At 45.7% G+C, this 20,437-nt stretch overlaps 1 protein-coding gene across 5 annotated transcripts in view; it reads right to left on the bottom strand.

Annotated features, from left to right (window-relative positions):
- The window catches only part of LOC117522181 (zinc finger protein 260-like), a 66,348-nt gene that overhangs the window by 26,185 nt on the left and 19,726 nt on the right, over nt 1-20,437 (bottom strand). For all 5 annotated transcript variants that reach the window (XM_034183576.1, XM_034183579.1, XM_034183578.1 and 2 more), the window contains one exon: nt 2,557-2,787. In XM_034183576.1, coding sequence (XP_034039467.1) covers nt 2,557-2,787 — 231 coding nt within the window. The remainder of the gene's footprint in view (nt 1-2,556; nt 2,788-20,437) is intronic.

Below are 20,437 nucleotides of genomic sequence, written 5' to 3'. Positions count from 1 at the left end.
TTTCCAGTTGTTCAGAGTCACTGAGCAAGATACGACGACATCATCAACAAGCGTTACCACGACTGGTCATTGGAGTCTAAATCTCTACCGTTGGCCAAATTTATACCGTGAAGCCAATATATCGTTTCTATCACCCACCCATAAATATGCCCCTCACATTAAAAAAAAAGAAAAAAAAAAAAAGACGTTTAGTCCTCACAGACAAAGTTATTATTGATGGACAGTTTCAGTTATGTCCACAAGTTACATTTCAGTGAGATCTCTGTCAGTGTTATGTTTGTTAAGAAACACACGGTTAATGTTACAGGACAATTTGTTGTTCTCAAAAAGTGAAGTTACATGATTTAAGTGAAATGTTTGTCAATAAAAACAAAGCTAATGATATTGGTAGCAGTTACAGTCAAAAAGTAAGGAACAACTGGTGAATGAAACATGATTTCGAATGCATCATAAAACTGTAATGGTATCAATAAGTATTCGTATCAGTACTTGGTATCGACGAGTGCCCAAATGTGGGTACTCATACTCAGTCTGGAAAAAAGTGGTATCGGTGCATCCCTAGTCTTTAATGACATTTTTCACTCATGTGATACTGGGAACTGTGTGATCTTGGTTTTAGTCCATTTAACTGCTGCTTGCGATGCTGTTGATCACAGTATTTTATTATCTCGACTACATCACTTGGTGGGCATTGGTGGTACTGTGCTTGAGTGGTTCCGGTCTTATTTGACAGAAATGACGTTTTCTGAGAATATTGGTGACTTTGAATCTTCTGTAGTCCCTTTGTCATGTGGTGTTCCATAGGGCTCTATTTTGGGGCCTTTGCATTTTTCAGTATATTTATTGCCTCTGGGTACTATTTTTTGAAGCCATAGGATTTTATTCCATTGCTATGTAGATGGTTTATTTGCCTGTGACACAGTGGGATGGTCAGTCATTGAAACGGCTCTCAGCATGCTTAGAGGATATTAAAGCCTGGCTTGCCTTGAATTTCTTAAATTTTAATAAAAAGAAAACAAAGGTGGCAGGTTTTGGACCAAGAAGTCTTTGCAAGCTCTCCTCTGTTGATTTGGGATCCTTGGAAGGATATTTTATACCTGTTATTGTTAATCTTGGTTTTAAGATGGTTGAAGATCTTAAAATAGACAGTCAAATGGCAGCAGTGGTGAAATCTAGTTTTTATCATTTGAGACGTTTGGCAACAGTGAAACCTTTTGTTTCCAGGCAACATTTTGAGATGGTTATTCATGCTTTTGTGTCATCTCATATAGACTACTGCAATTCACTTTATGTGGGAGTAAATCAGTCACTTCTGTCCCGTCTGCAATTGGTCCAGAATGCCTAGGAGCGGCTTGTGACAGGGGTTTGGGGGAGGGAACATATAACTCCCATCCTGGCCACACTTCAGTGGTTGCCAGCACATTTTAGGGTTTACCTCGGTGAAGTGATGGTCTAGTGGTTAAGCGTTGGGCTTCAGACTAGAGGATCCTCAGTTCAAGCATAACTGGAAAATCATTAAGGTTTCTTGGGCAAGGTCCTTAGTCCCAGCGTTGCTCCTGGTGTGTAGTGAGTGCCTTCCATGGCAGTACCCTGACATCGGTGTGTGAGTGTGTCTATGTGAATGCTCTGTTGTACCTCTCTGGTCTGGTCCTGAAAGTGCCAAGGTCAAAGAGAAAGCTCAGGGGGGACAGGGCTTTTTCTGCTATTGCTCCCAAACTGTGGAACACCTTGCCTATGGGTGTTAAGGAGGCACCTCCATTGGTTATTTTTCAAGTTCATTGAAAAACTCATCTTTTTTCCTTGGTTTTTGACACGAACGAGGCTTAGTTTGATAACTTTTTCAATTTCATTTTAGTTTTATTTTGTGGCTCTTTTTTATGATATTGCGTTTTAATCTGTATTATGTTTGTAGTGTACAGCACCTTGTGTCAGCGCTGGCTGTTTTAAGGTGCGTTACAGATAAAGTTGGTGTGGTTATTTTTTTATTGTGCTGATATAATAGTGATGGATGTGACACAGAATTTCATTTTTATGTGAACATAAAAATAACAAAACTAACTACTTATTACAAGAAATATTTCAGCTGTGGGGCCGTCATATTCCTGAAACTGCCACACTCCTCTATGACAGCAGACACGTGTGAAAGAAACAGTAAAACACTAAAACAAGAGTCATCAGGAGATGATACATCGCTCCGGTCCTCACAGATCAGAAATACAAAGTGCCGCAGGATCTACCCAAGTACACCCTTATGCCAAATATGAAAGAAATTGGACAACTGGTTTTCGAGATATCATGCTAACAAGCAAAATCCCCCCTAGTATTTCTTACTGGGGGGGAGGGGGATAATGCTAAAATTGTTATGTGCCGCAAATAAATAAATGCATAAATAAATAAAAACCCAGAGGTTGATGAAGCAATGCATCCTGGGTTGATTTTTCCTACATGCAGTCGGGAGAATTCCTTTTCAATATTCAGAGTCATTAAATTGTTTCCTAGCAGTGGAACACCTGCTCCCACTAACGGATGTTTCACAGAGTTTTGATCAATTCCTACCTGAGTTTTGAAGAACCTGTGATGACTGTGGTATTTCATCATCATTTTCAGTCTTCACAGGGACAAAAAGGAACTTGGTCTTCTCAGTCTCCAGCCGGTGAAGCTGCTGTCCCTCGTTACTTGTCCAGACTTCCTCTTGTTCCTGTTTAATGTCTTTCTGGTCAACACTCAGATTCAACTCCTGCTGTTCAGGGAGCATTTCTTCTTTAATCACCAACTGCTGCAACATGTCTGCAAAGAAGCAAATAATATGAAGAACAACATGTGTCACAGTGAAGACAAATCAGCAGCACTGTCACCATGAAGTTACTGCACTGATGGAACTGATACTGTGGAATTATACATCAAGCCGCCTTGGTTTAGATTTTTTTTCACATTCACATTCTTGATCTGGACCCAGATGATGTTTTCACACAACTCAGAGGTTCAGTCCAGTTGAAGAAATGCTTGATGATACATGTTAAAGTTTGGTAATTGTCACCTTGGTTGTACAAAACTGGACAAATGTGCCACGAACAATCACAGCCGAGTGCAGTCTGCTGCACTTTGTCTGGTCAACAACTTGCATGTTTTTTCAATGATATGATGAAGAGGAGAAAGGTAGACATATTGTGTGTGCAAGAGACCAAGTGGAAGAGAAGTAAGAGTAGGAGGGGAGGTGGTGGGTTCATGTTGTATCATGGTGTCCATAGGAAGAGAAATAGTGATGGGGCCATTTTTAAAGGAAGAGTATGTTAAGAGTGTGTTGGAGGTTAAGCGAGTGTCTGACAGGGTGATGAATGTGATGATGGAAATTGAAGGGGTGATCATGAAGATCATCAGTGCATATGCTTGACAGGTAGGTTGTGAGATGAATGAGAAGGATGTCTGGAGTGAGATAGATGAGGTGGTGGAGAGTGCCCTCATGCAACGCTGCAGACGGGCGGAGAGAAAATGGAAAAAGGACAAACTACAGGTGTCTCTGGGTTTTCTGAGGGACAGTCTGACTGACTATCAGAAGGCTGTGAAGGAGGCAAAAGCACAATATCTGTCTCATATTATTTCGAGCATGGTTTTAGCATGGCGGCTTCTCCTGTCTCTCCCGTACTTTTCTGCTCTGGGTGTGAAATGTTTAGTTATTCCTCGGCCTCTTTTAGCAGTAACGGTACATGTAATAAGTGCAGCTTATTCGTAGCTTTGGAGGCCAGGCTGGGCGAATTGGAGGCTCGGCTCCGCACCGTGGAAAATTCTACAGCTAGCCAGGCCCCTGTAGTCGGTGCGGACCAAGGTAGCTTAGCCGCCGTTAGTTCCCCCCTGGCAGACCCCGTGCAGTCGGGAAGGCAGGCTGACTGGGTGACTGTGAGGAGGAAGCGTAGCCCTAAACAGAAGCCCCGTGTACACCGTCAACCCGTTCACATCTCTAACCGTTTTTCCCCACTCGACGATACACCCGCCGAGGATCAAACTCTGGTTATTGGCGACTCTGTTTTGAGAAATGTGAAGTTAGCGACACCAGCAACCATTGTCAATTGTCTTCCGGGGGCCAGAGCAGGCGACATCGAAGGACATTTGAAATTGCTGGCTAAGGCTAAGCGTAAATTTGGTAAGATTGTAATTCACGTCGGCAGTAATGACACTCGGTTACGCCAATCGGAGGTCACTAAAATTAACATTGAATCGGTGTGTAACTTTGCAAAAACAATGTCGGACTCTGTTGTTTTCTCTGGGCCCCTCCCCAATCAGACCGGGAGTGACATGTTTAGCCGCATGTTCTCCTTGAATTGCTGGCTGTCTGAGTGGTGTCCAAAAAATGAGGTGGGCTTCATTGATAATTGGCAAAGCTTCTGGGGAAAACCTGGTCTTGTTAGGAGAGACGGCATCCATCCCACTTTAGAGGGAGCAGCTCTCATTTCTAGAAATCTGGCCAATTTTTTGGGATCCTCCAAACTGTGACTGTCTAGCGTTGGGACCAGGAGGCAGAGCTGTGGTCTTATACACCTCTCTGCAGCTTCTCTCCCCCTGCCATCCCCCTATTACCCCATCCCCGTAGAGACGGTGCCTGCTCCCAGACCACCAATAACTAGCAAAAATCTATTTAAGCATAAAAATTCAAAAAGAAAAAATAATATAGCACCTTCAATTGCACCACAGACTAAAACAGTTAAATGTGGTCTATTAAACATTAGGTCTCTTTCTTCTAAGTCCCTGTTGGTAAATGATATAATAATTGATCAACGTATTGATTTATTCTGCCTAACAGAAACTTGGTTACAGCAGGATGAATATGTTAGTTTAAATGAGTCAACACCCCCGAGTCACACTAACTGTCAGAATGCTCGTAGCACGGGCCGGGGCGGAGGATTAGCAGCAATCTTCCATTCCAGCTTATTAATTAATCAAAAACCTAGACAGAGCTTTAATTCATTTGAAAGCTTGTCTCTTAGTCTTGTCCATCCAAATTGGAAGTCCCAAAAAACAGTTTTATTTGTTATTATCTATCGTCCACCTGGTCGTTACTGTGAGTTTCTCTGTGAATTTTCAGACCTTTTGTCTGACTTAGTGCTTAGCTCAGATAAGATAATTATAGTGGGCGATTTTAACATCCACACAGATGCTGAGAATGACAGCCTCAACACTGCATTTAATCTATTATTAGACTCTATCGGCTTTGCTCAAAAAGTAAATGAGTCCACCCACCACTTTAATCATATTTTAGATCTTGTTCTGACTTATGGTATGGAAATAGAAGACTTAACAGTATTCCCTGAAAACTCCCTTTTGTCTGATCATTTTTTAATAACATTTACATTTACCCTGATGGACTACCCTGCAGTGGGGAATAAGTTTCATTACACTAGAAGTCTTTCAGAAAGCGCTGTAACTAGGTTTAAGGATATGATTCCTTCTTTATGTTCTCTAATGTCATATACCAACACAGAGCAGAGTAGCTACCTAAACTCTGTAAGGGAGTTAGAGTATCTTGTCAATAGTTTTACATCCTCATTGAAGACAACTTTGGATGCTGTAGCTCCTCTGAAAAAGAGAGCTTTAAATCAGAAGTGTCTGACTCCGTGGTATAACTCACAAACTCGTAGCTTAAAGCAGATAATCCGTAAGTTGGAGAGGAAATGGCGTCTCACTAATTTAGAAGATCTTCACTTAGCCCGGAAAAAGAGTTTGTTGCTCTATAAGAAAGCCCTTCGTGAAGCTAGGACATCTTTCTACTCATCACTAATTGAAGAAAATAAGAACAACCCCAGGTTTCTTTTCAGCACTGTAGCCAGGCTGACAAAGAGTCAGAGCTCTATTGAGCTGAGTATTCCATTAACTTTAACTAGTAATGACTTCATGACTTTCTTTGCTAACAAAATTTTGACTATTAGAGAAAAAATTACTCATAACCATCCCAAAGATGTATCGTTATCTTTGGCTGCTTTCAGTGATGCCGGTATTTGGTTAGACTCTTTCTCTCCGATTGTTCTGTCTGAGTTATTTTCATTAGTTACTTCATCCAAACCATCAACATGCTTATTAGACCCCATTCCTGCCAGGCTGCTCAAGGAAGTCCTACCATTATTTAATGCTTCAATCTTAAATATGATCAATCTATCTTTGTTAGTTGGTTATGTACCACAGGCCTTTAAGGTGGCAGTAATTAAACCATTACTTAAAAAGCCATCACTTGACCCAGCTATCTTAGCTAATTATAGGCCAATCTCCAACCTTCCTTTTCTCTCAAAGATTCTTGAGAGGGTAGTTGTAAAACAGCTAACTGATCACCTGCAGAGGAATGGTCTATTTGAAGAGTTTCAGTCAGGTTTTAGAATTCATCATAGTACAGAAACAGCATTAGTGAAGGTTACAAATGATCTTCTTATGGCTTCGGACAGTGGACTTATCTCTGTGCTTGTTCTGTTGGACCTCAGTGCTGCTTTTGATACTGTTGACCATAAAATTTTATTACAGAGATTAGAGCATGTCATAGGTATTAAAGGCATTGCGCTGCGGTGGTTTGAATCATATTTGTCTAATAGATTACAGTTTGTTCATGTAAATGGGGAATCTTCTTCACAGACTAAAGTTAATTATGGAGTTCCACAAGGTTCTGTGCTAGGACTAATTTTATTCACTTTATACATGCTTCCCTTGGGCAGTATTATTAGACGGTATTGCTTAAATTTTCATTGTTACGCAGATGATACCCAGCTTTATCTATCCATGAAGCCAGAGGATACGCACCAATTAGCTAAACTGCAGGATTGTCTTACAGACATAAAGACATGGATGACCTCTAATTTCCTGCTTTTAAACTCAGATAAAACTGAAGTTATTGTACTTGGCCCCACAAATCTTAGAAGCATGGTGTCTAACCAGATCGTTACTCTGGATGGCATTTCCCTGATCTCTAGTAATACTGTGAGAAATCTTGGAGTTATTTTTGATCAGGATATGTCATTCAAAGCGCATATTAAACAAATATGTAGGACTGCCTTTTTGCATTTACGCAATATCTCTAAAATCAGAAAGGTCTTGTCTCAGAGTGATGCTGAAAAACTAATTCATGCATTTGTTTCCTCTAGGCTGGACTATTGTAATTCATTATTATCAGGTTGTCCTAAAAGTTCCCTAAAAAGCCTTCAGTTGGTTCAGAATGCTGCAGCTAGAGTACTGACGGGGACTAGCAGGAGAGAGCATATCTCACCCGTGTTGGCCTCCCTTCATTGGCTTCCTGTTAATGCTAGAATAGAATTTAAAATTCTTCTTCTTACTTATAAGGTTTTGAATAATCAGGTCCCATCTTATCTTAGGGACCTCGTAGTACCATATTACCCCATTAGAGCGCTTCGCTCTCAGACTGCGGGCTTACTTGTAGTTCCTAGGGTTTGTAAGAGTAGAATGGGAGGCAGAGCCTTCAGCTTTCAGGCTCCTCTCCTGTGGAACCAGCTCCCAATTCAGATCAGGGAGACAGATACCCTCTCTACTTTTAAGATTAGGCTTAAAACTTTCCTTTTCGCTAAGGCTTATAGTTAGGGCTGGATCGGGTGACCCTGGACCATCCCTTGGTTATGTTGCTTTAGACGTAGACTGTGTTTCATAATTATTGTATGGCCTTGCCTTGCAATGTGGAGCGCCTTGGGGCAACTGTTTGTTGTGATTTGGCGCTATACAAGAAAAAAGTTGATTGATTGATTGATTGATCGAGCAGTTGTCATCGTCCCAGTGTGTTATTTCAGACTATAAACTCAGTTGTAAATTCACACACCTCTGTTTTTGTTGGACGCTACAACCACAACCTGTGAGGAGTTTCTTCAGTTTTTTATTGATAAGGTTTCATCAGTCAGACAGAACGCTGATCAGAGCTGTAATGTTGAGTTGTCTGCTCCTCGTGCACATTCTGCTGTGCTAAAACAGTTTGAGCCCATTTCTTTTGCATCTCTCGCTGATGTTGTAAAACACATAAAATCTACAAGTTGTCCTTTTGATGTTGTTCCAGCTAAGGTGCTGAAGGAGGTTTTTAATACTGTTGGGGCGGGTCTCCTAACTTTTATCAATGCTTGTCTTAGATCAGGGTCTGTTCCAGCTGCTTTTAAACATGCTGTGGTTCGACCTCTACTTAAAAAACCTCACCTTGACTCATCAGTTTTATCCAATTTTAGACCTGTGTCTCATCTGCCATTTCTATCTAAGGTTTTAGAAAAGGTTGTCTTTTTACAGTTACAATCATTTTTAGAAGACAATCTCATCCTTGAAAAATTCCAGTCTGGGTTTAGATCGCGACACAGCACTGAGGCAGCACTTTTAAAAGTTCATAATGATATTACTCTGTCGGTGGATGCAGGGAATCCTGCTGTGCTGGTTCTGTTGGACCTCACAGCAGCCTTTGATACTGTGGATCACACAGTACTTGTTTCCCGGTTGGAACATTTTATTGGCGTTCATGGTACTGCACTTAAGTGGTTTAGATCATATTTGGCTGAAAGGAGCTTTCTGTCATGATTGGGGACCTCTCCTCATCAACTTCTCCTCTGTGCTGTGGAGTGCCGCAGGGATCTGTCCTTGGGCCGATTCTATTTTCTTTGTACATTCTGCCATTGGGGTCAATTATAACCCAGCACAACCTGTCCTTTCATTGTTATGCAGATGATCTGCAAATCTATCTGCCTGTGAGGACTAATGGGAGTGATGCTTTGTCATCATTATTTAATTGTATTCGTGATGTAAAGCAGTGGCTGTCCCAAAACTTCCTTTACCTGAATGATGGTAAAACTGAGATCATGGTGTTTGAGCGCACTGGCATACCAAATGTGGTAACACCAAATTTTGGTGCTTTGGCTAACTATGTAAAACCAGCTGTCATGAATTTGGGAGTGATATTTGACAGCTGTTTGAGGTTCGATCAACAGATAAATTGTTGTCAAAGCTAGTTTTTTCCAACTTCGCCTTTTGGCTAAAATAAAGCACTTTCTCAGTAGACGTGATCTTGAGACGGCCATTCATGCTTTCATCAGCTCCAGACTTGATTATTGTAATGCACTTTATTTGGGCATTAATCAGTCGTCTCTTGCACGTCTCCAGTTGGTGCAGAATGCTGCTGCTCATCTTTTGACAAACACTTTTAGACGTGAGCATATTACGCCCATCCTGTACTCACTCCACTGGCTTCCAGTTCGTTTTAGAATTGATTTTAAAATTTTAATGTTTGTTTTTAAAGCTATTTATGGCCTTGCACGTCCCTACTTGTCTGAAATTTTAACTTTGCTCACCTACAGTAGGACATTAAGGGCGTCTGGCCAGCTTTACTTAGATGTTCCAAGGTCAAGATATAAACGCTGGGGTGATCATGCTTTCGCGGTAGCTGGCCCCAGACTGTGGAATGAGCTACCTCTTGAGTTACGTACTATTCCTGACCTAGCACTTTTTAAATCTAAGTTAAAGACTTATTTATTTAAACTGGCTTTTAACACTTAGTAGGGAGGTGACATGTTCTGTTATTTTTATGTTCTTTTTTTATGTGTTGTTTTAAAATGTTATGTGTTTTATTTTTGTAAATTTGTGTTTTTAATGTTAAGCACTTTGGACACCAGTCGGTGCTGTAAAGCGCTTTATAAATAAATGTTGATTGATTGATTGATGAAAGAGTGGTGATAGGAGCGGACTTCAATGGGCATGTTGGCGAAGGGAACAGAGGTGATGAGGAAGTAATGGGTAGATATGGTATCAAGGACAGGAATGTGGAAGAGCAGATGGCAGTTGATTTTTCAAAGAAAGGATGGAAATGGCTGCAGTGAACACCTACTTTAAGAAAAGGGAGGAGCACAGGGTGACATATCTACACTGGAAAGTATGTGAGGAATTGGAGGTGGAAGCAAAAGGAAAACATCTGGGAGCATGAGCCAGCACCAGTCTCATCCAACGGAAATGCAATCATCTACTGTGACAAAGAGCCCAGCAGCAAGACACATCGAAGGAGGTGCAATAAAACCTGATATTTTCATTTTGGTATAAGCAAGAAAAAACACAAACATATGTTTGTGTACATCCACAGGCAAGAGCACACTCGGTATTGTCCAAATACTTATGGACCCAACTGGAGCTCCTGAATTACCAAAACTTTATTAAGCAAATGCACTACAAACTGTATTTTAAAATTGTTTAGTTGTTTTATTTTGACAAGTATCTTCAGCTATAAAACAAACTGGTGATATTACACTTTAAAGTGTAGGTGACACATTATGGCCATTTTTTAGTGAATTTTTGAGAATAAAATTAAACAGTTTGAAATTTATCCTTTCCTGGTGCGTATTTTCCGATGAGAAATATTTGGATTTTGAACCGTGCGCCACTAAAAACTTGGAACTTCCAGCTCAGTCACAACATTGTTGAAGGAGAAGGAAGTGACATCAGAACAAAAACCATTGTCTTAACAGCCCTATTAATTTATGGATTTTTACAGGCTACTGGCAGCCCCGTTGCCACCAAGTGGTTCAGGTTAGAACTGCACCGTGCTTTCGGTGTGAGAACGGTTATTCTCACCGACAGAATCCTTTTGATTGGCAGATGGAAACACTTATACTGACGAGCGCGCACTTGCACCGTGTCCGCGGCTTCTCCACTCGACACAGAGGCAACTGAGTATTTTCAGATTTTCTAGTTTCATGGGATAATTTCATCACGTGCAGACTGAGGCGTTATGAGCGGATGAGGAACTGGGAGTCTTTCAACTTGCAGCACAAAGCGGCTCCTTAAGAGCAGAGACTCGATCCATCAGCCACAATAACGGATTACAGCCGGCGCTGCTGGCACCAAACTCCCATGTGACAAAGACTTTTCGCCAACCAGGACAGAAGGAATTAAATTAATTTCAGACGTCGTTTTGTACAGATGGATAGGTTTCCAGATGATCTCACTGAAACGGTCCAGTAAGACATCATTTACTCCTTGTGTGGTTTTAATATTTAATAATAACGTGTTATGCTACTAACGTACACTACATTAACTGTATTCAAAAACAAAACAATATTTATTTTAAAAATAATATTTTCAGTACTGAATGTCATTTTTCAGATTCAAAATGTAGGTACCTTTTTCGAAGAAAAAGCCTAAATAAAAAAATCCACACTTCCTCCTCATGTTTTCCTGATGTCAAGGACAGTAAAACACACTTTTAAATTTTTTTTTAATCAGTCGATTATCACCTCAGAGCTGAGAAAAAAAAAGTTTATCATCTGCCGGATGCCGAAATCACCTGCATTATTTATTTATTTTATAATCGCCATTCTGTGTGTTCTGAACTCTGCCAATATATATCGTCACTGTTGTCAGACTGAAGGTTTTCCTCCCACACTGTCATCTAAATAAGGTTCAAAACCATAAGGTTGTGTCCTCCACAGCTGCTTCTGAAAGAGCCTCAGACTGGACCTATAAATAAATAAATAAATAAATAAAAAGCTCCACACTAGAAAAAAAAATGTCAAATAGAGTGCAGGCTTCAGACAGCTATTTATCCTTCACCTGTGCACTTATTGACTTTTGTCAGGATTTTTTATTTTAAATATCAACATTTCATCATTTTTAGTGATTATCTGTGCACATTTTTTGTGTCACCTACACTTTAATATCAGTTATAATGATTGTTGTTATGAGCGTGCAGCTCGTTAAAGATCCACGGGCTCTAGATTGGGTAGTGTTTCTAAAATCAGTAGTTGACATTTTAGGTAGGCTAATATTAGATGGTTTACACTCTCAACAGCTATATGACAATCTGAGTGGTGGGCACAGTTCAGCTAATCCGCTAACTGATAATTATTGAAGCTAATGTTTTTGTTAGCAGATTAGCTTTTCAGATAACTTTTAAAACCATCAGTGGACCAATTAACTTCCTTTAAATTTAGTTCTGATAATTTTCAGTCCGCTAACAATTTTTTGGCGGTAAAGTGAGAAAAGTTTAACAATCAAAAACATTTGTAAACCCTAAAATCAAACATTTTAGTCCCTGTCACGTGTTTGTGGCAGACTAGCTGTCACTTGCTGATGACGTCATCATTAAGCGCAAAACGTGATTGGATGGACGTTACAGTGTTACCGTCCACTCAACACAGAAACAAAATGGAATAATTTTAACATTATTTTATTTCTTTGTGGCTGATGGGATAATTTAAATCGCCAAGACTCGGTGGGAGAGAGGAGATCTCAAGGCGCAGCTGTGTTACAGAGGGACTTTTCTTCACCGTTAAGACACCGTTTTGGATAATCCGATCGCTTTATGTGGATTATTTTTCTTCAGAATTTAATGAATCCCACTGAAACTAACAGGTAAGAATTCATATTTACTACATGTATTTTACTCTGCCAATCAATGCATTAATGGACGTATTTCGGTTGTTTAAGCCGCAGGGTTCAAAGTGTGTGGAAAAAAAACAAAACAAAACAAAAAAACAAAACAGCAGCTTTTAGTTCATAAATGACGGTGTATCTAATACAGAGATAAACTGTGAATTCTAATACTGTGTTTTACTGCTTTTGAAAGATGATGACAGTGTTTGGGGTTTTATTTTTTATTCATTTATTTTTTTGTGCATTCTTTTTCTGTTTGTGATCCTTGAATTTACCCAGCAGCCCCTTCTTCTTCTTTGTCTTTCGGCTGTTCCCGTTAGGGGGCACCACAGCAGATCTGTTGGGAAAGTGTAGGTACACGGACCCACAACAGGGGGCGCAAATGAACGGACAATGGAGTAGGTCAAATAACAACACTTTACTGTTGTAAATGTGCACAACAAATACAACAGATTACAACAATAGACAGGTATCAATTCACAAAGGTGTCGTGTGGGCAGGCTCGAAGATAGGAGACGCCTGTCCAAAGCAGAACCGGAACCACACACGATTTCCTCCGCCACCAGACCCCGGGAATACTGGAGCCGCCAAGTCCCGAACTCCCAGGTGGCCACTGCCTTCGCGTGTCGGACCTGGTACTGCTGGCGAGGAACAAAGGAACAATTAAATGTGGGTGCGTCTGCACCCAGGAATCCGCACGGCAGGAAAACTACCTCCACCACTCGTTGGAAAAGGAGTCAGCTAAACAACTCACAAAAGATCACTGTTAACCAGTCAGCTGAGCACGTTACCTTCCAGGTAGAACGATATCTCGGCAAAGAGGTGGAGACGTCGTCCTGCTGATATACTCCTGCCGATCAGATGATTGGTAACAGCTGTTGCAGGTGATGCGTGACAGCTGTCACCCTGGCTGCTCCTGTGAGGCGGCTGCGCCCTCTGGTGCCTGGAGCCCGCACTCCAGACAGGGCGCCCTCTGGTGGTGGGCCAGCAGTACCTCCTCTTCTGGCGGCCCACACAACAGGACGCCCCCCTCAACGGGCGCCTCCTGGCCCGACCAGGCTTGTCCGGGTGGCGGCGGTAGAAATCGGCCAGGAGGGCCGGATCCAGGATGAAGCTCCTCTTCACCCAGGAGCGTTCTTCAGGTCCGTACCCCTCCCAGTCCACCAAATACTGGAAGCCCCGGCCCATCCTACGGACATCTAAGAGCCGGCGCACAGTCCAAGCCGGCTCGCCATCGATGATCCGGGCAGGAGGTGGTGCCGGACCGGGAGTACAGAGGGGTGAGGTGTGATGGGGCTTGATCCGGGACACGTGGAAAATGGGATGGATCCGCAGTGAGGCCGGAAGCTGAAGCCTCACTGCGGCTGGACTGATGACCTTGATGATCTTGAACGGACCGATATACCGGTCCTGCAGTTTAGGGGAGTCCACTTGAACGGGTATGTCCTTGGTAGACAACCACACTGCCTGCCCTGGCCGGTACGTAGGGGCCGGGGTCCGTCGACGGTCTGCATGGGTCTTCGTCCTCATCCGGGCCCTCAGCAAGGCAGAACGGGCGGCACGCCACACCCGACGGCACTTCCGTAGGTGGGCCTGGACCGAGGGCACACCGACCTCTCCCTCAACCACCGGAAACAAAGGAGGTTGGTACCCCAGACACACCTCAAAAGGGGAGAGGCCGGTGGCTGACGACACCTGGCTGTTATGGGCATACTCGATCCAGGCCAGATGGGTACTCCAGGCCGCCGGGTGCGCGGCTGTCACCAACGCAGGGCCTGCTCCACCTCCTGATTGGCCCGTTCTGCTTGCCCGTTGGTCTGGGGATGATACCCGGATGAGAGACTCACCGTGGCCCCCAGTTCCCGGCAGAAGCTCCTCCAGACTTGCGAGGAGAACTGGGGGCCGCGATCGGAGACGATGTCTGTTGGGATCCCATGCAACCGGACGACGTGGTGGACCAGGAGGTCCACTGTCTCCTGGGCCGTCGGGAGCTTCTGGAGGGCCATGAAGTGGGCCGCCTTGGAGAATCGGTCCACTATCGTGAGGATGGTGGTGTTGCCCTGGGACGGCGGGAGGCCCGTGACAAAATCCAGGCCGATGTGGGACCAGGGGCGATGGGGCACGGGCAGCGGCTGGAGCAGTCCCGAAGCCCTGGGATGGTCAGCCTTGCCCCTGGCGCAGGTGGTGCAGGCCTGGATATAATCCCGGACGTCGGCCTCTAGGGACGCCCACCAGAAGCGCTGCCGGACAACTGCCACGGTTCTTCGCACCCCTGGATGACAGGAGAGCTTAGAGCCGTGACAGAAGTCCAGGACTGCAGCCCTAGCTTCTGGTGGGACGTAGAGTCTGTTCTTCGGCCCAGTTCCGGGGTCCGGGCTTCGTGCCAGGGCCTCCCGGACGGTTCTCTCTACGTCCCAGGTGAGGGTGGCCACGATAGTGGACTCCGGGATGATGGGTTCCGGTGGATCCGACAACTCCGTTTTGACTTCATCTTCATGTACCCGGGACAAGGCATCCGATCTCTGGTTTTTGGCCCCGGGACGGTAGGTGATCCGGAAGTCAAAACGGCCGAAGAACAGTGACCAGCGGGCTTGCCTGGGGTTCAGCCGCTTGGCAGTCCTGATATACTCCAGGTTCCGGTGGTCAGTGAAAACTGTGAATGGCACGGACGTTCCCTCCAACAGATGTCTCCACTCTTCAAGAGCCTCTTTCACCGCAAGGAGTTCTCGATTGCCGACGTCATAGTTCCGTTCGGCCGGGGTCAACCTGCGGGAAAAATAGGCACACGGGTGAAGGACCTTATCGGTCTTCCCGCTCTGGGAAAGCACAGCTCCTATCCCTGAGTCCGAGGCGTCCACTTCAACCACTAACTGGCGACTAGGATCGGGCTGCACCAGAACGGGTGCAGACGAGAAGCGCCGTTTCAACTCGAACGCGGCATCGCAACGATCCGACCAGGTGAAGGGGACTTTTGGTGAGGTCAGGGCTGTCAGGGGGCTAACTACCTGACTGTCGCCCTTAATGAACCTCCTGTAGAAATTAGCAAAGCCGAGGAACTGTTGCAGCTTCCTACGGCTAGTGGGTTGGGGCCAGTCTCTCACCGCCGCAACCTTGGCCGGATCAGGAGCGACGGAGTTGGGGGAGATGATAAACCCCAGGAAGGACAAAGATGTGCGGTGGAACTCACACTTCTCGCCCTTCACAAACAGCCGGTTCTCCAACAACCGCTGCAGGACCTGACGTACATGCCGGACATGAGTCTCAGGATCCGGAGAAAAGATGAGTATATCGTCTAGATATACGAAGACGAATCAGTGCAGGAAATCCCGCAAGACATCATTAACCAAAGCTTGGAACGTCGCGGGGGCGTTTGTGAGGCAGAACGGCATGACCAGGTACTCAAAGTGACCTAAGGGGGTGTTAAATGCCGTCTTCCACTCGTCTCCCTTCCGGATCCGAACCAGGTGATACGCATTTCTAAGATCTAGCTTAATGAATATTCGGGCTCCATGCAGGGGCGTGAACACTGAATCCAACAGGGGCAACGGGTATCGATTACGAACCGTGATTTCGTTCAGTCCCCTATAATCAATGCATGGACGAAGTCCGCCGTCTTTTTTACCACAAAAAAGAAACCTGCACCCATCGGGGAGGTGGAATTCCGGATCAACCCGGCGGCTAAAGAGTCCCGGATGTAGGTCTCCATTGATTCGCGCTCAGGTCGTGAGAGGTTGTACAGCCTGCTGGACGGGAACTCACCGCCTGGAACCAAATCAATGGCACAATCGTACGGACGGTGGGGGGGAAGGGTGAGCACCAGATCCTTACTGAACACATCTACAAGGTCGTGGTACTCCACCGGCACCGTCCCTAGATTGGGCGGGACTCTGACCTCCTCCTTAGCCTGGGAACCGGGAGGAACCTAAACATACCCGATGGCAGGTCTCGCTCCACTGAACCACTACCCCAGACGGCCAATCGATCCGGGGATTGTGTTTTAACATCCAGGGGAACCCTAAAATCACACGGGAGGTAGCAGGAGTCACAAAAAACTCGATCTCCTCCCGGTGATTTCCTGACACCACCAGAGTTACAGGTGGTGTCTTATGTGTGATTGGAGGGAGTAGGGAGCCATCTAGTGCCCGCACCTGCACAGGCGAGGTAAGCGCCACCAGAGGGAACCCTATCTCCCTGGCCCATCTGCTGTCTAACAGATTCCCTTCAGAGCCCGTGTCCACCAGTGATGGGGCCTTCAGGGTTAAATCCTCATAAAGGATGGTAACTGGGAGTCGTGTGGCAATGTGGGTGTGTCCCACGTGAATGTCTCGGCCCACCCCTAGCCCAGTTTCTAGGGGCGGGCGTTGGTGTTTAACCGCTCGGGGCAGTCTCTTACCTGATGCTCTATCGAGCCACAAACAAAACACGCTCCGCGGGCCAGCCTCCTCTGTCTATCTGGTGCCCTAAATGTGGCCCTGCTCGTGTCCATAGCTTCGTCAGCAGGGGGAGCTGTAACCACACGGAGCGCAGGGGCCATGGAGCGTGGGGAGGGCGGAACGCGGTCGGAACCGGAAGGGAAGAGGGACGGCGCGTGCCCGGCCACGCCCTTCGTCTCGTTCCCGACGGCGTTCTTCTAACCGATTGTCTAATCGTATGACGAGATCAATAAGCCCATCTAAATCACGCGGTTCGTCCTTAGCCACCAGGTGCTCCTTTAGAACCAATGACAGTCCGTTTACAAAGGCGGCGCGGAGGGCAGTGCTATTCCAGCCGGACCTCGCAGCCGCGATGCGGAAGTCGACTGCATAGGCAGCTGCGCTCCGGCGCCCCTGTCTCATTGACAGCAGCACGGCTGAAGCGGTCTCTCCTCTATTTGGGTGATCGAACACAGTTCTGAACTCCCTCACAAACCCATCATATGTCTGAAGGAGCCGTGAATTCTGCTCCCAGAGCGCTGTAGCCCAAGCGCGTGCCTCACCGCGAAGCAGGTTTATTACATAAGCTATTTTGCTGGCATCAGTTGCGTACATGACAGGACGTTGTGCGAAGACGAGCGAACACTGCATAAGGAAGTCCGCGCACGTCTCCACACAACCTCCGTACGGCTCTGGAGGGCTTATGTATGCTTCCGGGGAAGGTGGGAGGGGTCGTTGAACGACCTGTGGAACGTCACTGTTACGCACAGGGTCGACAGGAGGGAGAGCCGCAGCAGCGCCCTGAGGGCGCGCTTCCACCTGCGCGGCGAGAGCCTCCACCCTGCGGTTAAGGAGGACATTCTGCTCGGTCATTAAATCCAACCGAGCCGTGAAAGCGGTGAGGATCCGCTGCAACTCACCGATCATTCCTCCTGCGGACGCCTGTGCGCCCTGTTCTTCCATTGGCCGTTCAACAGCCGGTTGACGCCCCTCGGGATCCATGACGCTGGCCGAGATATCCTGTTGGGAAAGTGTAGGTACACAGACCCACAACAGGGGGCGCAAATGAACGGACAATGGAGTAGGTCAAATAACAACACTTTACTGTTGTGAATGTGCACAACAAATACAACAGATTACAACAATAGACAGGTATCAATTCACAAAGGTGTCGTGTGGGCAGGCTCGAAGATAGGAGACGCCTGTCCAAAGCAGAACCGGAACCACACACGATTTCCTCCGCCACCAGACCCCGGGAATACTGGAGCCGCCAAGTCCCGAACTCCCAGGTGGCCACTGCCTTCGCGTGTCGGACCTGGTACTGCTGGCGAGGAACAAAGAAACAATTAAATGTGGGTGCGTCTGCACCCAGGAATCCGCACGGCAGGAAAACTACCTCCACCACTCGTTGGAAAAGGAGTCAGCTAAACAACTCACAAAAGTCACAAAAGATCACTGTTAACCAGTCAGCTGAGCACGTTACCTTCCAGGTAGAACGATATCTCGGCAAAGAGGTGGAGACGTCGTCCTGCTGATATACTCCTGCCGATCAGATGATTGGTAACAGCTGTTGCAGGTGATGCGTGACAGCTGTCACCCTGGCTGCTCCTGTGAGGCGGCTGCGCCCTCTGGTGCCTGGAGCCCGCACTCCAGACAGGGCGCCCTCTGGTGGTGGGCCAGCAGTACCTCCTCTTCTGGCGGCCCACACAACAAGATCAATCGTTTCCATCTCACCCTGTCCTCTGTATCTTCCTCTGTCACACCAACCACCTGCATGTCCTCCCTCAGCACATCCATAAACCTCCTCTTTGGTCTCCCTCTTCTCCTCCTGCCTGGTGGATCCATCCTCAGCATCCTTCTCCCTATATACCCTGGGTCCCTCCTCTGCACATGTCCAAACCGTCTCAATCTCGCCTCTCTGACTTTGTCTCCCAACTGTCCCACCTGAGCTGTTCCTCTGATATGTTCATTCGTAATCTTGTCCATTCTTGTCACTCCCAAAGAGAATCTCAACATCTTCAGCTCCGCCACCTCCAGCTCTGCCTCCTGTCTTTTTGTTAGTGCCACTGTCTCTAAACCATACAGCATAGCTGGTCTCAACATACAAGCAAAAAAACTCAAAAATAGAAAACGGAGGTGTTCCTTTGTTTCGCTCGATCAGCGACTCGGTCGTGACGCGCGAAGCCTCCGCGCGGCTTTCAATGACAAAATCTCTTGTTAAAAGTGAAATCTGCCGGAAAATGGCTGATGCCCAGCTCTTGTGATAACCAGAGAAATTGAACACGACGGTCCCAGCTCCACACAGCCATCCGTTTAGAAATGATGTGGTGTTTTCTGCCTCTCGATGGCGGCTCGGAGCGCGGCACACCGTGCGCTATTGTGGGGCGTCCTTAAAGCTGTAGTAACAGTCCTTATTCTCTGTGAAGCCCGTAAAATTTTCACCGAAAGCCAGATAAATTTTTCGAATGGTTTCCAGCTGCTTGTCTCTAACAGTTTCTGAAAAAATTCTGATGGAAAAAAGCCCAAATCATTCCGCCATTTCCTGACAATGAAACAATGACAAGAGGGGTGGACCACTCCTCCCACAAGGCATGCTCACAGGTGAATGACGCAACCGACAGGCATGGAAAAACTCACACATGCGCACGAAGGTTCAAGCTTGGCTGACGTAAAAACATATGAATCAAATCCATATGGTTTTTGAAAAAAATAATAAGGTCGGATACTTTTCTAATAGACCTCGTATATGAGGATTTTCTTGAAAAGGAGACCTGAAAGTTGAGCTACAATTTGCCAGAAGATGTATCTAAGATGAAAGCCTATGATTTGATGTTTTGGTGAAACAATTAAGTACTTTTATTTTTTTAGATTTTTATAACCTTAGTTCTATAGACTTAAAGAGAAAAGACAGCACTCTCTCTCTCTGCCTGTCTTTCTCTCACTCACTTTCTCCCCCTTCATCTCTCTTTTAGTTACTCTCAAAAACAGCGGTTTTTGTGCTGTGCAAACTTTGAACTTTTTGGGAAACATGAAGCCTTTCATCCATCCATCCATTTTCTTCCACTTAATCCGGAGTCGGGTCGCGGGGGCAGCAGCTCAAGCAAAGCCGCCAACTGTAAAATAAATGTATCATCACTGACGCTCACGCGCAGGATTTTAATGGAGACTTTTTTCCGTTCAGCGGACAGAATCTCTGTTCAGCTGTCTCCTCGGCTGCATGCTGAGCTGGCGTTTTACAGCCTCTGGACAGTGAAGCGGCTAACTTTTTACCACACATTTTCAGCAACAAATCAGTGAATTTTTCTGAAATTCTGTGCTCGAAAACAGACAATATGAACCCAAGAGCCGAGCAGAAATTTGACGCTAACCACAGCTAGAACACTGCGGAAGAGAACTCTCTGAAACAGCCCAGCTCCCCCCCGGCAATAAACAAGCAGAGAGCAAACAACAGCAGTTGAGAGGATTCACAGTGGCTCTTCTCCAGTATCGGAAAAAGTCGCGGGTTGGATAGGTATTTTACGATACGTGAATTATGTTGTATCGTGAAGAGATACCGATCCGGGATCGGATTGGTCCCATCCCTAAATGCATCCTGGGACGATTCTTCTTATATGTGGTCTGGAGAATTCCTTTTCCATGTTCAGAGTCATTAAATT

The sequence above is a fragment of the Thalassophryne amazonica genome, chromosome 12, assembly GCF_902500255.1.
Source record: "Thalassophryne amazonica chromosome 12, fThaAma1.1, whole genome shotgun sequence".
In the NCBI taxonomy this organism is placed as follows: Eukaryota; Metazoa; Chordata; class Actinopteri; order Batrachoidiformes; family Batrachoididae; genus Thalassophryne; species Thalassophryne amazonica.
Note: the sequence above shows the minus strand (reverse complement) of the source record. Positions and strands in the feature narration are given on the sequence as shown.